This window comes from Rhamphochromis longiceps, linkage group LG8 (assembly GCF_057381845.1).
Source record: "Rhamphochromis longiceps isolate RC_006_pf linkage group LG8, R_longiceps_female_GT1.1, whole genome shotgun sequence".
In the NCBI taxonomy this organism is placed as follows: Eukaryota; Metazoa; Chordata; class Actinopteri; order Cichliformes; family Cichlidae; genus Rhamphochromis; species Rhamphochromis longiceps.
In genome coordinates this window covers 33088011-33107940 of record NC_140564.1, presented here as the reverse complement: position 1 = coordinate 33107940, position 19930 = coordinate 33088011, and the positions used below count along the sequence as shown (strand labels likewise).

At 41.0% G+C, this 19930-nt stretch overlaps 1 protein-coding gene across 2 annotated transcripts in view; it reads left to right on the top strand.

The window, feature by feature from the left end:
• The first annotated feature begins 1280 nt into the window (after nt 1-1280).
• LOC146664121 (uncharacterized) overlaps nt 1281-19930 on the top strand; it is a 31122-nt gene continuing 12472 nt past the window's right edge. For both annotated transcript variants that reach the window (XM_085417141.1, XM_085417139.1), the window contains exon 1: nt 1281-1614. In XM_085417141.1, the coding sequence (XP_085273267.1) occupies nt 1424-1614 (191 nt within the window). In that variant the 5' untranslated portion in view covers nt 1281-1423. The remainder of the gene's footprint in view (nt 1615-19930) is intronic.

The window sequence follows — 19930 nt, the reverse complement described above, 5'->3', positions numbered from 1 at the left end:
AGGTTGGTAAATCTGTCTATCACATTTTGGTGGTCAAGTCTCTCAAGCATCTTTCTCAACTGACATCACAGCCAGGTGCTGGAGTCTGCTTTGACCCATGGTCCTTCTCAGCCAGGTATGAAGCTGACTCAAGACACTAAAAGACCTCTCACAGCTACAGCTGCTAACTGGGTTTGTTAGGGCAACCTGAATAACAGTTTTCAGTGTGGGGAAGATCCGATTATCCAGAAGATGAACTCCGCTGCGTCTCAGCCACTATCGCTCTGGCAGCAACGGCGCTAGAACCAGAGCAGGGGGGAGGGGTTATCTATACTTTTGTTGTTAAAGTGTTCCATCTCAATTAAGTACTGTATGCTTTTTATATTTTTAGTAGTGTGTCACACAAACAGCAGATATTGTCAAAAAAGTAAGATATCTTTGGGGGTGCTTTGATTCTTTTTGGGCTAAAATCACCCCTGCTCACACCTCTGATGAAGTCTCACAAGCGTCAGCTTTGTTTTTACACATAGATATAAAAATATGGATATGTACTGATAAATGATCAGAATTATAATATTTCTGCCCATCTGAGTTAAAGTTGAATCGAATCGGATTGAATTGAATTGGGACCTTGTGAATCGGAATTGAATCAATTACAGAAATCAAAATCAATACCTAGCCCTACTCTGGCTTCCTCGCACAGTCCAGAGATGTACTTATTGATACAACTAGTGATTCTAATTTGGCTGCGGATTTGAGGTGCTGTATGAGTGGTTTAAATGTGACTGATTATGCTGCCTTAATGACAGTAAACAGTGGATGTCTTTAAAAAAACATTTAATCAAATGAAAAAAAACAAGAGCCCCAGGTGGTGTATGGATGCTTCCCGACGTTCCTTATACTCGCGATCAGTGAAGAATATGTTATCATAACTTTCTTACCTTAATAATTTAGATCATTTATGCATATTTCCCCTCTAATGAATCATTACTATTTTACTAAGCCATTTTAGATTCTGCATTAACTTACTTTTGGTATTTTAGAGAAAACTGGTCTCACTTTGCGTTGAGGCTCTTATTTTATTCACCTTTCAAACTTTGTAAACAGGTCTCTTTTTATTCAATTTGAAATTTTTAAAAATGGAAACCTACCTTCTTTTTTTAATTATTTGATATTGGATAAATATCAGATTATCTGAGTGAGCTACACACCCTTTACCAGGTCACACCCAGAAAGGACACTGCTTTCGGGTAAAATTCAGGGGTAGGAACTTTCTGTTGGGGGATGTGTGTTGCAAGGGGGAACAAAACAAAGTCCGGACTGAGGGACACGCTGCTGTTTTGGTCATGTGCTAGTCGTTTTTATCGTCCTCATGGAAGAATCGTCGCTTGTGCCTTAACTTTTTGTGGTGTCGTGGGGACTTTGAGTGTCCGCATTTGGAAAAATGCAGGATCATAATTATTGTTTCTCAGGAGAAAAGATCAAGGACGTGCTGTCGAACAAGCTGGGGCACGAAGAGGAAAAACTGGAAGAAACGAAAGTGTTCTTAGGCGTCGCCTTCTCCAGGTGGACCTCGCTGAAGAGGGACAAAAGTTTTCAGAGTGATGCCGAAGTGGCCTGCTTTCTGCTGGACAGGTAATTCAAGTTGTGCCCGAAAGCGACGCGTGAATCGGTGTTACTGTTAGAAAAATTACGAAGTGAGACACAGCGTAACAATTGCGTTTATTTGCATGCGAGGAAGCAGTGTTAACGTCCCTTCGAGCCTCTTTATCTTTCCAACGCTGTGCTGGGAACAGAAACGTGTGAGACGGTTTTACAGGAAACACAGTTAGCTACGTGGTGTACTAGTACAGGGGTACTCAACCAGGATTTAGAGGTCAAGCAACATAGAACTATACGTACACACATTATAACCATTGAAACGTGATAACTGTGCACGTTCAAGTGACTGCTGTGAACAGTTTTAGGGGCTCATTTTCTTCCGCTCCTTTAATCAACTCCCCCACTTGTTTGCTCGTTAAAATAATTGAGCTCCAGCTTGTCCTTCAGGATTATTTTTTTTAACCCGGGCTTACATGTGGAGGTGCCCATTCATGAGCTGGGATGACATTTAGCTTTGAGCATGTTCACTGTGGAGAAAATTGCATGGCTTTTTTGTGTGGAGGCATTGCTCTGTTTTCAATGGCCACTTTTCTTTTTGCACAAAACGTTCTTTATTTTTTCTCCGTTTTTCACAGCTTTCTCCGGCGCACTCGTCTGTATCGGTCCCTTTCATTTTCTACACGTATCGCTTTCTTCCTGCCGTCTTCTCTAATCTAATCGCTTATTAAACCCCTTTTTCTACAACCCAGTAATGGCGGCTTTATTTTTATTGAACGAGACGCTCGCATTACTCATCTAGTGGGTAGGGTTACTGACCAGCCAATCGGTGGCATGCAGTCGGATGACGTCACATTTCAGTACCTGTTCAGATCGCTTGGAACGCTGTCACTGTCACGAGAGAGGAAACAAGATGGCGGAGTGAGCAGCAACTTTACTGCAGGCGTCCGAACTTTTTGGCTTTTTTTTTGTCCTGAAACTCTGAATTTATTAAAAGCAATAACCCGTTTTTTGCGCTTTTTGTGCACTTCAACCAGCCACTGGAGAACTAACTGTAAACCAGCTTTAATTTGTAATTTGTCCGGGGTTAATTTTGATACTTGTCCTATGATCACGATGGATCATGACTACAGCGTTTCGGTATTGAGGGAGGCGTGTGACGAGGAGGATATTCAAGATTTGGAGATCACTGACATGACTTCCAAGGACTCCAGAATCAACTGGGCTCACACTCCGACGAAAAGCCCTAACCCGAAGAAAGCAAGAGGGGTGCGAGCGCAGCCGCTGGAGGAGGAGGACACCGCTGCAGCAATCTTGCAAGCAGTCAATGTGTTAACGCAAAAGATGGATGAACAGACGGCGTTGCTGCGTAAGTTTGAAAAGCGCATTGACATGAACACGGCGGAAATAAGAAAAAATAAAGAAAGTATAGTAGAACTCCAGGAGAAAGTTGGTGAGCTGCAGAAAGAAAACAAATCCCTGCGCAGCTCCTGTGAGGAACATGCTCGATATAAGAGGAGATGGAACCTAAGGCTGACTTGTCTTCCTGAGAAAGATGATGAAAACACGAGAGAGTCAGTTATCGGGATTCTCACCAGAGTTGTGCCCTTGTCTGTGGATAAACTGAGAGAGACTGTTGATACTGTTCATCGGCTGGGAAAGAAGGGGAACGCTGCATCTTCCGGGTCCCCGAGAGCCATAATTATCCAGTTTGGCATGAGAACGGTCCGGGACGACGTCTGGAAGAAATCGAGGCATGCGAGGGTTTGCAAGGAGATGAACATCCACTTCAAGGAAGACTTCTCCAAGGAAGATCGGGAGGCTCGAGTTAAGCTGTGGCCGCTGGTCCAGGATGCCAGGAGTAAGGGAAAGGGAGCGTTTTTGAAGGACGGCTACGCTCTGATTGATAACCAAAGAGTGGACCCGAACTGATTTTCTTTTGTGTGACCTTTTACACCTCTCAGGTATGCTGCTGTTGATTAAGCCTATTGCTTAGCATGTCATTTAATTTAAAATTTCCCGGTTGTTAAGGGTTATTGCACTGAATAGTTATTTTATACAGGACACGGCTGCTCGTTCCTGCGTGTCTTCTTAAGTTTCTTTTTCTTTTCCCCAATACTTTTGTAATAGTGTTATATGTTATCTGTTATTTCCTTGAACGTCAGGGGGCTAAGAAACATTGTGAAGCGTAAGGCTATCTTTCTTTTTTGCAAGGAGCAACAGGCTAACTGTGTCTTTCTACAAGAGACCCATTCGGCAGAGGCAGACACAAAGTTCTGGAAAACACAGTGGGGTGAATCTGTTTTCTTTAGTCATGGTACGTCTCACTCAGCTGGAGTGATGATTTTATTTAATAGGTTTCCGGGAAATGTCATAGACTGTAAAAGTGATTCTGATGGTCATTGGCTGATGATAGTGTCAGAGATTAATGGTTCAAAATACATTCTGCTGTGTGTATATGGTTATACTAATAGAGCTCAGAATAAGAAACTTCTAACCTTCCTTTGTGAACAGTTAGAGCAATGGAAATTGAGCTATCTTGTTGACAAAGTTGTTGTGGGGGGAGACTTTAACATAGCTCCTGATCCCTCTGTAGATCGTCTTCCATCCAGGACCTCATGCCACAGTTACGATGAAAGTATCCTTAATTTGGTCAACAAAGTTAGTCTCTGTGACGCTTGGAGGCTGAAAAATCCATCTGTATCTCAATTTACTTGGTTTAATTCATCTAATAATGGTCAGTGTTCCAGGATTGATTACTGGTTAGTCTCTAACAATTTGATCAACAACATTTCTAAGTGTGAAATCTCCGCTTCCCCTCTAACTGATCACTGTTTGATTTCCTTATTCATCTCATTAACCAAGATGAAACATCAATCCCTTATTTGGAAATTCAACAACAACCTTCTGCATAATGACAACTTCTGCCTTGAAGTGAGAAATTTAATTGTGGAAATTGATAAACTAGATATGTCACATGTGAGCAAATGGGAATGGTTTAAATTCCAAGTTAAACAGGTAGCAATTCAAATTAGCAAATCCATTGCTAAACAGAAAAGACAGGAGCAACAAAGCATTATTGAAAGAATTAACAGGCTATGCTGCAAACAGGATTTATCTCTGGACGAACATATACAACTAAACACTTTTCAATCTCAACTAGACAAAATGTTCTTAGAGAAAGCCAATGGTGCCTATGTTCGTTCAAGAGCCCGGTGGATTGAGGAGGGTGAGAAAAACTCTTCCTACTTTTTTAATTTAGAAAAATACAGACAATCAAATAAGAAGATTCAATCACTGAATATCAAGGGGGTTTTGACTGAGGACCATGACAAAATAAACGTGGAAATACTTCATTTTTACAGTAACCTTTACAAGTCAACCTATTCAACGGAGAATGGCACTGTGTTTCTGGAAAGTCTTAGAGGCCTTAATGGGACATTGGATGTGGATATAAAGGTTCGTATGGAGAGTAAACTTGCAATCGAAGAGCTGGACAAGGCAATCGGACAAATGCCCAGGGGCAAATCACCAGGTATTGATGGGCTAACAGTGGAATTTTACTCCTTTTTCTGGCATGACATTAGATTAACTCTTTACAGTGCTTACTTAGAATGTATCTCATCAACTAATCTTTCACCTACAATGAAACAAGGTTTAATCACTTTAATTCCAAAACCCAACAAAGACAAACTACTTCTGGATAATTGGAGACCCATAACCCTTCTGTGTAATGATTATAAATTACTGGCTCATGTATATGCGAACCGCTTAAATGATTGTTTAACACATTTAGTGGATGAATGTCAGTCGGCGTTTATAAAAGGAAGACATATACACAATCACATTAGATTGATTTTTGATATGCTTGATTATCGCCAGTATATAAAGACAGAAAGCTTAGTGTTGTTTTTGGACTTTTATAAGGCTTTTGACACGGTTGAACATCCCTTCCTGCTTAAAGCCTTGAATTTCCTAGGTTTTGGGGATAACTTTTGTAATGTGATCAAAATGTTTTACAGTAACATTTCTAGCTCTGTCTCGCTTAACCCTGGAATGACACCTAGGTTTGAAGTGCAGAGAGGTATCCGTCAGGGATGCCCTATTTCCCCCAAATTGTTCATATTAACCACTCAACTGCTGGCACTTATCATCCAAAAAGACCCTGATTTGTATGGTATTAACATTTTTGACAAGGAATTCAAAATAAGCCAGTTTGCTGACGATACTGCACTGTTTTTAAGAGATAAATCCATGGTAGCTAAAACGCTTAACACTATCTCATTATTCTCCCAGGCGTCAGGATTATGTCTGAATATTAACAAATGTGAATTGTTACCTATTCACACGTGTTCTGATTCTAATATAGCTTCTATAAGAGTTGAACTGGAAGTTAAATATTTAGGTATAGTGATTTCTAAAAATATGTCCCGAAGAGAAGACAACAACATCTGCAATCGTATCGTCGACATGAAGAAATCCCTTAGTCGTTGGTTGACCAGGGATATCACTATATTTGGCAGAGTCATCCTTTCCAAAGCTGAAGGTATCTCTAAATTAATTTACCCATGTCATTCTCTTTATGTTTCTCCCCAAAATATTAGGAAAGCCAACTCAATTATTTTTCAATTCCTATGGAAAAACAAAACCCACTATATTAAGAGATCACAGTTGGTTAAAGATTATGAGAAGGGTGGTGTCAGAGCCTTAGACTTTGAATCAATGATCGGAACTTTTAAGATCAACTGGCTCAGAGCTTGCTTATCTCAGTCTGATTCCATGTGGTTTCATATACCCAGATCTTTATTTAAGGAACTAGGAGGAATTGGTTTTCTATTAAAATGTGACTTTGAGACTAGTAAAATACCTGTTACACTCTCTAATTTTCACAAACAGATTCTTCATTTTTGGAAAATGATGTTTACACACAACTTTTCTCCTCATATGTCGACCCTATGGAACAATAGAGTGATAACTGCTAACAAAAAGACATTATTTATCAGGAACTGGTTTGAGAGTGGTATCTTGTTTGTAACTGACTTGCTGGATTTGAGTGGTGCTCTATTGGATTACGTGTCTGTTGGGTCTAAACTCAGACCCCGCTGTATCCAAGACTTATTCCCATGAAAGAAAAGCAAGGCAACAGTGTTCGATCGATTTCTTGCGCAAGGGAGGCCTCTCGTCTGTGACCAGCACGTTGAAATGACCACACTGGTGGCCTCCTCTCGCCGCCTTTTATTGACAAACTTCAAACAATAGTTTACAAAACACCTCCCCTTGCAACCCCCCTTTGGTTACAAAGACAAGGCACTGTATGTAAATGTATACACTGAGTGTGTGTGTGTGTGTGAGAATGTGTGTGTGTTATGTGAGAATGTGTGTGTGTGTGTGTGTTGGTCAAAGGGTCATAAAACCTAAAAGCAGGAACAACATCCTTGGTCATAAAGAGGGTAGTCTTCCCCCACACCCAATGTATGGTTTACCAAAGATAACACAGTGAAACCATACAAAGGGTAGGAAGCTCTACCAAACATCAAACAGATCTTCAAGTTAGGATGTATCTACAATAAAACCTCCCCCAGCACAGAGTGGCTGGAGAGGTGGTCAGGATCAAAGGAATGGCTTTGATCCTACTGCTTAAACTAAGACTATACAAATTTAAGAAACACAATGGCGACATTCAACAATTAGACTTAACATTTCCCTCCTTTTTGTCATTGTATACTTAAATTTCAACTTATGCACCCTTTGTTTGACAGTGTCAGTGTAGATTTCATTCATGCACAGTAAACTACATCCTATACATAAGCAAATCAGTATCAACAGTTCAAAAACAGGAATTAATATTTTCAAAAGAAGATGCCACCAAGGACCAGACGGTAACCAAGCTATCCAGCCTTGTGGCGGATCTACTCCTGTCGTGCAATTCATTATGTATTTCTTCAAGTACACAACTGAATGTCAAAGGTCAAACAAGAAGAATCATCATTCTTAAAAATCATATGTCTCTACAATCCAACTGTATACAGACATAGGTATTTAAACGCATCAGTTGACTTTATTGTTTGTCCATATGGCTCTCAGCTAACTTCAAAGCTGCAGCCTGGTCAACACCCTTCTTTATGACTCCTATCAACCCCCCAAATCTTTTCACTGTAGGCATCCTGTGGGGGTTAGAGTCAACTGGTGAATTATCTGCATTTACAACTCTTCTCCTGTCCTGTTGTCACCACAGAAAAAGCTTTGTAAAGGAAATTGGATCAAGCTGTTTTGATCTTCTTGGCTCAAAACCTCAAGTGTTCATGATGTAAATGTAGACAAAAGGCTTCTCTGTTTACATCCTTCTTGCAAAAGACAAAAGAATAAGTGATGTTGCCATGTTCCATGGTTAATCTCCAACTTAGGCTAATCCATTGTCCTTCGTACACATAGGCAATTGGCCTGTTTCCAGTTCGTTTAACTGTATAATGTCCTGCAACAAGTCATATTCTTTGAGTCAGACGAGCAGGTCTGTCTCACCAGAGCAGTTCACCTTCCCAGCTACTGGTGAATCAACCTTCCATTCAGGTTCAGAGCAGTTGAAAAGTTGGCAGTGTTCCTGGATGTGTTGCTAAAGCAACCAAACAAACTGTCTCGCTCCAAGTGATGCTATCCGGTTGTGTTCTTAAACTGCCACCAGTAGTTGGTTGAAAACCCATGCGGGTACTGGGTGTGATTTGCTCTGTCCCAATGCGCTCCTGTCATCCCACTCAGGGTCCACAGGCACAAGAAGATGCACAGCACATTCCCAGCCATTCTGATGAGTACCTGTGGCTCAGTTGGTTTCTTCACCGGATTGAGACGAGGGGCCCTGGAGGCTTTCCCCCCCCTTTGTTCCCGGTCTTCCTGCCACTTACTCCGAGCTGGCCTGGATGTGTGTCACCTTCTTGCAGTGCGCTTGATATATCCAAGTGTTCCTTCCGGCAATCTTCACTGCTGTGGTCGTCGTCAGCAGCATCCGATATGGACCTTCCCACCATGGACTGGACCAGCACTTCCTCTCCATGGCCTTATCATCATCCAATCTCCAGACTTCAGGCTCTGCTCCTGCGAAGAAACAGAATCATCTGGCAGATCATTTGTTCTCATGACTACTTTACTTTTAAACATTTTCAAGCATCTAATCTGCTAATATGCTCTCTCTTCTGCTTTTCTATCATCACTACAGAAGACTGGAACTCTAACTCTAACTCTAAATCCTCTAACATGTGTAATCTCAAAGAGTCAGACCATTCTCTGTTGGAGTAATCCTCGTGTACTTATTCTATACAGTCTAACCATGTCCTGCCTGTCTTCTTAAATCCTAACTTTACTGTTCCATTAGTTCTCTCTGCAAAAAAGTTTTTTTTTTAAAGTATTTAATAATCCTAGAGTGAGTATAACGACTGCTCATCTCCCTCCTGTTTGAGACATGGTATAGCCAATGGCTCAAAATAGCAGCAGTCTTATACAAATTATTAGGCAGTACTGGTTTATCACACAGATAAAAAATCATCCTGCAAGCTTGCTCCCTCTGTAAGTCACAACTATTGTCCTGCAGTAGGTGAGTGGGCCTGCATGTCTGCTAATGCTGTACTGATAAAAGGTTAACACCATGTTTAACTAAAGCTGCCTCTTTTGCGATCTTATCTGCAAAAACTTTCCCTAATGCAACCGGATCTTTCCCTCACATGTGTGCTGCACATTTACAAACGGCAATTCCACTGGTTAATAACGCTGCCTCCAGCAGATTTTGCAAGAGTTTGGTGTGTTCTGCAGGTTTCCCTGTTGAGGTTGTCATACCTCGTCTCACTCACTGCACTACAAAGAAATGTACAGTAGCAAATGTATACTGCCTATCAGTGTATATTGTCTCTCTACAGCTTTACACGCTTCCGTTAAAGCTAGCATCTCTGCTGCTCAAGCAAATATGAAACATGCTAGTTGTCCTACATAGATAACTCTCTCTCACTGTCTGCTACAGTAAAACGTGTTCTAGTCTGTCCCTCTGCTGTTGTAAAACTCAAATCATCAACAAACCAAACCTTTCCCTCAACGAGTGGCACATCTATTAAGTCATCCCTCAGCTTACACGTCTTCTCCTCGCGCTCTCTACACTCATGAGAAGTGCCCTCCTCCGTTGGCAAAAAGGGTTGGACAGATTCAGAATTCTGCACCACTTTATGGTAATATGTGTGGTTGTGAGAGTAACAGTAACATTAAAGACAAGTGTCTTGTAGGTGACAGAAATGTAAGTTTAGTCTGCAGTAGTAGACATCTACCTCGTGTGGAACTAACAATTGCAAAAGGTGAAATAAACTATTGAAACATTGTACAGCTTAAGCTGCTGCACATACTGATCTCACGCATGGAGGTAAAGCACGAGCAACTAGAGCTAATCTTTTAGGATAGTAAGTTACTGGCTTCACTTGTGGAAAAAGTGCTGTTAGTTATTTTACAGTCACCTTGCATTTGTGCTGTTCACAGAACCACAAGTCCATCGCTGGACCTCCTCTGCGCTGTCACTTTTTGGAGCTTGGCACGCTCCCTCAGGTTCCATTTTGTGGGCGATCCTCTCAGTCACTCCTTCTCATCATGGCATCTCACGACATCTACAAATTGAAAAAATGACACTCCTCTCGCCACACGGCTTTCGCCATGTGTCAACTCCCCAATGAGACATGTACAAGAGTGTTGCACAGTCTCCCTAAAACAATCTCCAGGGTTTGTCCCTTGGAGCAGCTTCACTCCAAGCTGTAACCCTGTGTAAAAACATTAATCAGCACTTAAATGTTCAGCTTGTTTAGCTCCCAGCTCCTGTATCACAGAAGACAAAGTCTTAAATTTAAAACAACTTCACATTCGCAACCAACTGTAGATCATAAGAGTAATAAAGTATTCAGCATCACAGAGACAAGTATCATTGCAGGTTTATTCTAAACTCATTAAACTCCTACGTTTTCCCATAATTTATTCCAAATTATTTAACATCTCAATGTTATTCCACATTGTAATCAGTGAACTTCACTTATAGGCCATCAAAGCCTCATCTGAACATGGATGCACCACTTGCATAGGTTTAATACTTGTAAATAAACAGCTAATCACACAAATCACTGCAACAATAATAGTAAACATTGTTTAATGTTACTTCTGGACCCCACCTCTTGACGCATGGACACTCTCATGCGTCAACTCACCAAACCTGGATCCCTGCCTTAAAAACTGGCTCCACCAGGAGCCTGCATACTCACCATCATGGCCTGGAAAACAAGATCTGGAAGTAAAATCAAACTTCACACTTATAAACAAGTATATCACAAGGGTAACAAGCATTCAGCATCAGCAAGACAAGTGTCATGTGCAGGTTTTCTCAAATCATTAAATCACTATTGTTACCATAATTCGCCTCAAACATGGATCATCCCATGTGCTCAGTTAACATTAATGTAATCGGTGACTTCCCTTAAGCAAAGTCACTCCACTCATATATTATTATGGGTCTAAAAGTGGCCAGCAAATGAGCCCATAATAAACTATTCCATAAATATCGTAATCTCTTATTTGTTTTACTCATGTCACTTGTCCACTTCTGCTGAATGCTACATGCACTCTTAAAGAAAACAAAACCTGAAATAAAGAAACAAACATCCACCAGTTGTTCTGCTAAAAACCACATCATCAAATCACATGAAAAACTGCAATGCTGTAAGAAAAAATGCAAATGTTAGCGCTGCGCAGGTGTGTACACACTTTCTCACAGTAACTTCTGTGAGTACCACAAGCCCATGAATAACACACCTCTGATAGATTCACAAACATAAAAATGGCATTTAAAAGGTTAAACCATCACGCAACCTCAGATGTTGCTATCATCTTTCTGCTCCTGTAACAGAGACACACACAGAGATACATCCACACCTTTGTCAAGCGGGGGTTGACTTCACACAATGGTGTTAAGTCAGTCAGTCAGTTCCCCATTTATTTTAAAATTCTTACTCATTCACTCAGTGATTCCTTCTTTAGCTAATTGTGGAAATTATCGTCGCATCCGTTTCCACGCTCAGCAAAACAACGTCATTTCAAAAAGAAAAATAATTTAGACTGGATTTCCTCGTTGAATCCTTTTGGACAGGAACTTGTTTCCTGATTGTCCCAAATAAGAGCCCATTTTAATTTTGGAGAAGCTCACTTTGCAACAGTTTTCTCGACGACGCTTCGATTCTAATCGTGCAGATCTGCTCAACAGAGATCATCAAACAAAACTTTCAGTGCACCATGAAAGTAACAAAATAAAAGAAAGAAAATAAAAGAAATCAAAGAAAATAATGGAAAGAAAGGCCTTGTTTAAGTCATGACACGTGTTCTTCATGCCAGGGGGATAAATCGTAACAACCCAATTGGCAGGTTCAACTTTAGTAATAAAGACAAATCAAACAGCCAGTTTAATCTCAAACATTCATCCAATCAGTCATACACACAACATACAGCATAACCCTGTTGTCTTAGCACATAATAAGTTTTAGTTCTCATGTAACTAAATGTGTGCCATGGTAAAACTTCTTCACACACCAGAAACTCACAATCAGCTCACTCAACTCACTCATTCAAGACCTCTCATCAGCATTGTTTCCTCCTCTATGATGCAACCATCTGTCCTCCTATAATATTCAGTCCACTAGTCTATGTATCACTTTCATCTTACTAGTGACTTGGACAAGATGACAAACAGAATCTCATGCTTAAGATGCTGTCTGGTCTCATGAGTATCATTGTATGTGTATATGCATGTGGGGTTAGTATAGTTAATGCATTTTCAGTATGTTTTTGTGTTCATCTCTCACCACACTTCCATTATTCTCATCACTGCTTAAAACAACACACATCTCTCTCTGTTTTTTTTCTTTAACTGTACTTTTCTCCAAAACAGAAAATAGCATTACAGCTGTTTCAGACTGAGAAACACCAAACACTCTTCGTGCCATCATTCATCCACACAACTATTTTATTTCTTTTTGTCCACTGGGCAGGTGACCTGCAGAATCACGTCTGCCCCAGCTGGATACCTTTCACACACACCATGACGTCAGACACTCTCACACTCGCGGAATTGATCAGGAGAAAAACTTTCTTCATCTTTTCTGTCTCCTCTCTTGCCTAGTCTGTCTTGGACTCAATGCTGCTCCTAATATGCCTCTAATCTCTCCTCCACTTCTACCTCTGCTCTCTCACGCTCTTCTCTGACTCTACTTTCTGCTAACATTCTTGCTCTTCCTAATGCTTTTCTACGGTGTTGTTCTAGAGTAGTTGCAGTGGATTGAGCTGTAGTTTCATCCTCAGGTTTCACAACTACTGCTTGCAATATTGCTCTTTTAACATTCTGTGCTTCTCTCCTCCTCTGAGCCTGCTCCAGCCACAACTTAGCAACTGCTAACTGCAATTCCTTCCTCTGCTTCGCTTTACCTGTTTTACCTGCTACACTTACAGATATTCTTTCTACCAGCATTTTACACTTAACTTCCACTAATGTCCCTTCAAATCCACATTTCTTATACCAACAACCTACATACTGCGTGCTGCCTGGTAAAACTTTCTGCATAAATTTTACATCTCCTTCTAAGGCAGACTTACACATTTTATTCTCCATTACAAGACAACAATCAGCCACACTCACGCAGACCACGTCTGGCCCGCACACACACACACACAACATAGGCCTATCGCTTGCGTCTGCACGCACAGCTAGCGCTCTCTGTTGAAAACTCTCAAACGCCCCATATGGCGGAGAATTCAACCTTCGGACACTCTCCAACGCCCCAAATGGCGGAGATTCCGGACTCTGAACCTAGGTTCTCTCCACGCCCCAAATGGCGGAGAACTCTCTACGCCCCAAACGGCGGAGAAGCCTGCGTCTCTCTCACGCGGCTAGCGCGCTCCCGGACTCACGTTTAACGCACAGCCCGTAGCCGCTCTCTATTGTTTTGGGTCCACGTGCGCTCTCGTGACCAGCGCTCCCCGGGACTCAAACGTTTCACGCAGAATCACGGTGACGCGTTTCTAGGATCCCACATTCATTCACGCGGTTATAGAGACGCTCTCTAAGGCCTTCTGTACTCACTGTTTGTTTACGTTCATGGGAAGAGTCTCTGGATCCCGTCAATCGTCATCCATCCCGAGGGGAGGTCAGGCGCAAACTTCCCGGCCTGGTGGCAAGCCAAAAACACCAGGGCTTTACGTCAATCATCCCAGACGTTGCGGTGGCGTCCTCTCCCTCTCCTCGGTGGATGCAATGTGTTAGGCTCCGGCTCCGAAGGACCAAATAAATGTTGGGTCTAAACTCAGACCCCGCTGTATCCAAGACTTATTCCCATGAAAGAAAAGCAAGGCAACAGTGTTCGATCGATTTCTTGCGCAAGGGAGGCCTCTCGTCTGTGACCAGCACGTTGAAATGACCACACTGGTGGCCTCCTCTCGCCGCCTTTTATTGACAAACTTCAAACAATAGTTTACAAAACACCTCCCCTTGCAACCCCCCTTTGGTTACAAAGACAAGGCACTGTATGTAAATGTATACACTGAGTGTGTGTGTGTGTGTGTGAGAATGTGTGTGTGTTATGTGAGAATGTGTGTGTGTGTGTGTGTTGGTCAAAGGGTCATAAAACCTAAAAGCAGGAACAACATCCTTGGTCATAAAGAGGGTAGTCTTCCCCCACACCCAATGTATGGTTTACCAAAGATAACACAGTGAAACCATACAAAGGGTAGGAAGCTCTACCAAACATCAAACAGATCTTCAAGTTAGGATGTATCTACAATAAAACCTCCCCCAGCACAGAGTGGCTGGAGAGGTGGTCAGGATCAAAGGAATGGCTTTGATCCTACTGCTTAAACTAAGACTATACAAATTTAAGAAACACAATGGCGACATTCAACAATTAGACTTAACAGTGTCTTTCTCAAAGAGACACAACTTTAATTGTCCATTAAAAGAATACAGAAAAGTTTGCTGTGCTATCCCTTTGGCCCTAAGGCAGCTGATACGCAACACAATGCTACACTCTGAGGTCAATCCAGCGCTGCCAAACCTAAAAATTGGTAACTGCATCCTAAATGATAGTAAATGTAACAATAAATTTATCAGTGTGAATTTTAAATCTATTCTTTTCCAGGGGTTTAACTCAGGTAGATATTTGCAGGCCCTTCATGGGGACCAGTCACTCATGGAAAAGGCGTTCTCAAAATTCATTCAGTGGCCTGTCTCCCCAAAAGTAAAAGAAACTCATTTCAAGATAATTAATAATATATATCCTGTGTCTGAATTTTTAAAGAGGAGGTTTAAATTTGAGGTTAACCAGTGTGCATTTTGTGATTCAGCCTGTGAAACATTACACCATTTGTTTTTCTCATGTCCTGTGTCAGCTGCCTTTTGGTTAGAACTACACAGCTGGTTATCCCTCAAGATCAATGATATTCCCCAGTTTAGTATTTCTGATATTATTTTCTATATGGCTAAACAACATCCATCTGTCTCTACTGTGATTAACATTGTCATCCTGTTAGGTAAATACCATATACATTGTTGTAAATGGAGGAATAGAAAACCATCCTTTACTTGGTTCATCAATGACTTTAAACATTATTTCATGTCACTTAAAAAACTGAAGTCAAGCAGATTTGCCGCAATCTATGATGACATTTCCCATTTGCTACTGTTTTGATTATTACCTATATTGTGTATCAACCTGTGCTCCTTTTAATTTCTTCCCCATTAATACTGTGGATCTTTTGTCTAGCCCCCTCCCCCCATATCCTTGCTGTTAGTTTTGTTGTATTGACTATGTTCTTTTTTTTTTTTTTTTTTTATCCTCCACGAGAGTTCATTTGCACTATAATGTATTATTTTGTTTGTGACTGTATTGTTCCAATTGTTAATAAAAAAAAAAAAAAAAAAAGCTGTCACTGTCACTACCCGATCCGTACCGGAAACCCGATCGGTACCCCGCATGCGCGAAAGGTGTCTACTTCCGGTCGAAGCGTTTTACGATAGTTACGGGTCAGAGTATCTGTTAAGAATAATAAGTATCTCTTAACATGTTTCCAATAATGAAGCATTTCAATATAATGTAGACAAAAATGAAAAATAAAAAGATAGTTACGGATCAGGACTCCCCGATCCTTACTGCGCATGTGCAAAGTCGGACCGTACAAATTGGGTCTACCCGATCCGTACCGCGCATGTGCAGGGATTTTCTTCTTCTTCTTCTGTTCGTTTAATGGTAGTTTACTCCCCAGTATAAGAGGATACTGCCACCTGCTGACCAAGCGAATGAACCCTATTGTAAACTGAATTAGCGTAATTACAAACATCTGTTAAATTTGATTTAGTGATAGTCGAGTGTGTTTATGCTTGCATGTGTGGAGAAGATTGATTGGAATAGTGATGATGATGTCCGCTTACACTGTCAATTGTCAGTAAACACTTCATCTGGCTGATGAATCTACACGTGACATATTACAAAGTCTGTATTATTAACTCTGTAATTAAGCGCCATTCTTCTTATTTTACGGCGCTGTTGTTCAATCGGGGAACGCTCTCTGTTGAGGAGAGAAGCGTGAATTTGTTTGTATACGGATGATCCATTGTTTAAATGTCCCGGTAGTCGAAAAGGAGGCAGAGCTGTTGAGAAATGCTAGGAGCTAACTGGGCGCTAACCGTATCATTCAAATATATTGAATGTCGCAATGTTGGCAAAGAGAGGAAGTGACGTATGATTTGCGCATGCGGGGTACCGATCGGGTTTCTGGTACGGATCGGGTAGTGACAGTCACTACCCGATCCGTACCCTGCATGCGCGAAAGGTGTCTACTTCCGGTCGAAGCATTTTACGATAGTTACAGGTCAGAGTATCTGTTAAGATGTTAAGAATAACAAGTATCTCTTAAAATGTTTCCGATAATGAAACATTTAATATAATGTAGACAAAAATAAAAAGATAGTGACAGATCGTTACTGCGCATGTGCAAAGTCGGACCGTACAAATCGGGTCTACCCGATCCGTACCGCGCATGTGCAGGGGTTTTCTTCTTCTTCTGTTCGTTTAATGGCAGTGTACTCCCCAGTGTACGAGGATACCGCCACCTGCTGACTTAGCGAATGAACCCTATTGTAAACTGAATTACAAACGTGTGTTAAATTTGATTTAGTGATAATTGAGTGTGTTTATGCTTGTCTGTGAGGAGAGGATTGTTGGAATAGTGATGATGTCCACTATTACTGTCAATTGCCAGTAAACACTTCATCTGGCTGCTGAATCTTCACGTTAGGGCTGGGCCATATTATACCGTTCACGGTAATACCGGTATAATGTTAGGCAACGATAGGAAAATGAAATATCGCGATAGAATGGGAGTAAAACGCGCATGCGCAGTGCCTTTGTTTTCATACGCACATGGCCGATTGTTGAGTGAAACAGATGAACCAGAATTGGTTTGTAAAAATGGTGCAACTTCCGTGATGTGGAACTGGTTTGGTGTTTGTCCATCAGATACACAACAAAGCACATTTTTTTTGCAGAACATGCAAGCAGCCGTTGTTATTGTCATATTTGTCGGACTAAGATGCTCTTAAATCTGGGAGTAATCTGGGTCCTAAACTCCGTATTCTTCAGGTCAAACAACACTGCAGCATCACTTAGAGTTAAAAACTGTCTAAATTCTTTCATCTTTAATAAAACGATCAGCATTGCTGCTTTACCAGGTGTAACTATAAAGTTTAACTTCCAGGCATCCATGAAAACAAAAGTTATTACATTTAACGGAGTTAGAAGTTAGCAGGAAGCTAGCGGAAGTTAGCTCGCTAGTTTCGCTAGTTACCTAAGCATGATATTGCATGTTCTGACTGAGAGATTTCTGAAAAAAATCAAACGTACAGCTCTGCTATCACTTCCAACATAAATGAAGACAGGAAACTAAACAGCAGCGACGTTTGCAGGGTTACTGAAGTTGGGCTAGCTGGTATATAATGATGTGCTACGTGATCGCTAGCGACACAGCTATGTTAGCATAACATAAACAGTGAAGCTGGAGGACGAACACTAACACTTTTCCACTTATAAAAGTTAACGTGAAGGTTCTTCATGGTTAGAGACAAATGCAATCGCATGGCAGGATGCTGTAAACGGACCAAACTTCAGTCAGGAGAACAACTGAGATAATCCATCCACAATACGAGGTTAGTCATTAATATACTGCAGCAACATGGGAATAGAGCAGCTGCCAGAGAATTCAACATTAATGAATCAATGGTACAGAAGTGGAGGAAGCAAGAAGAATGAGTTTAATAATGTTTGATTTATCTGACTGCTTTGTTTCGCTTAATGTGCCTTATAATCCCGTGCACCTTATGGTCCGAAAAATGCGTAATGCACACTGCAGTTTAATGTTGCAAAGCACCTCTTTTTAACTTCAGTGGATATTATACATGGTTATGCTCAGGATATGTCAGCCCATTTCTACTGGAAATGCCTTTTGGTTAAACTTTCAGCAAGGAATTTGCATTTGCACTGTTACATTTTTATAAAGCTTTAATGTACATAAAAACCAGCTTCTTGTTTAAGTGAAAATAAATGGAAGGTTGTCTTTTTGCGCTAGTAATGTTGTGGAGTTGTATTTTGTCTCGCATCAATTATATCGTCGGTTATATCGTTATCGCAAATTTTCAAATATATATCGTGATAAATATTTTTGGCCATATCGCCCTGCTCTACTTCACGTGACATATTATAAAGTCTGTATTATTAACTCTGTCATTAGGCACCATTCTTCTTATTTTACGGCGCTGTTGTTCAATCGGTGGACGCTCTCTGTTGAGGAAAAAAGCAAAAATTTGTTGCGGATACGGATTATTCATTGTTTAAATGTCCCGGTAGTCGAAAAGGAGGCAGAGCTGCTGAGAAATGCTAGGAGCTAACTGGGCGCTAACCGTATCATTCAAATATATTGAATGTTGGCAAAGAGAGGAAGTGACGTAAGATTTGCGCATGCGGGGTACCGATCGGGTTTCCGGTACGGATCGGGTAGTGACAAACCCATGTGTTCTGGGAATCCATCCTACCTCAAAAAACATCCTACCCAATGTTTCTGCGCAGACACGGCGCATGCGCACAACACCAAACTCACATTAAGTGTAGCTTGCCATCACCAGTGTGTGAATGTGTGTGTGAATGGGTGGATGACTGGTTGTGTAAAGCGCTTTGGGGTCCTTAGGGACTAGTAAAGCGCTATACAAATACAGGCCATTTACCATTTATTTACCATTAACTTCTTTTTCTCTCACCCATTCGGAATACTTCTTCAGGTTATGTTATGGTTAGGTTAGGGGTAGGGTTAGGGTTTAGTCACAAGCCACCGTCAAATTATAATACGGGTAGGACGATTTGTCAGAGTAGGATGGTTTCTCAAAACCCCGGGAGAGCAGGTACTAAAAAGTACTTGCTACCAAGTAATATGATCTAATGGAAAACCCTGAAAACCGTGCTGAGGCAATCTGACTAGGTATTAGTTAAAAAAGGGCTTAACTCCGAGCTGTGGCACTGTAGCGTCTTAGTATTTTCCACCATCATTATTGCGTTACACCTAGGGCTGCCTCAAACGATTATTTTGATAGTCGACTATTCACCGATTATTTTTGCAATTAGTCGACTAATCAGATTATGCATCCACTGGACATAAAGCGTACAGCTTATTGCACCAGCATGCATCTGCTCTTATATAACTATCATTAGCTTACAGCTTTAAGTGTCTAAGGTATGTGCTAACTAAAAATAAAGATAAGATGATAGTTTATTAAACTTTTAATGGAATTTGCAGATTGTCTCAGTGGTGTTTAATAAACTCAGCCGTCTGCTCCTTGCTCACTAAAATATAATAGGACACTGGAATAAATTCTCACATTTGTTTAATCAGTTTTCTGTTTGATGTTTATTCAGCTGTGTGAAAACTGTAACTTTAATCTCAGCCAAACTGATTTACTCAGGAACAAATAAAACACTGAAGAAAGCCAAACAGTAACATTTTTGTTATCTAAGTGACTTATATATCATGTTTAACCTGAGTAGTGAAAGACCACAGGGGGTTTGCGGTTCTCACCAGCTCTAGTGAGCCTTGAGTCCCCCGGCTAGCTATCGAGCTGGTGGGTAACAGACGTCTCCGAAAACGTCGGAGCACTTATGCAAAAATGTGATGTCTTGATAAACCGAGCAGATATTTGAAGGTTACACAGCTACATTCTTGCTTGAAAATATGCTAAAAGTTTAGTAATATTAAAACTAAATAG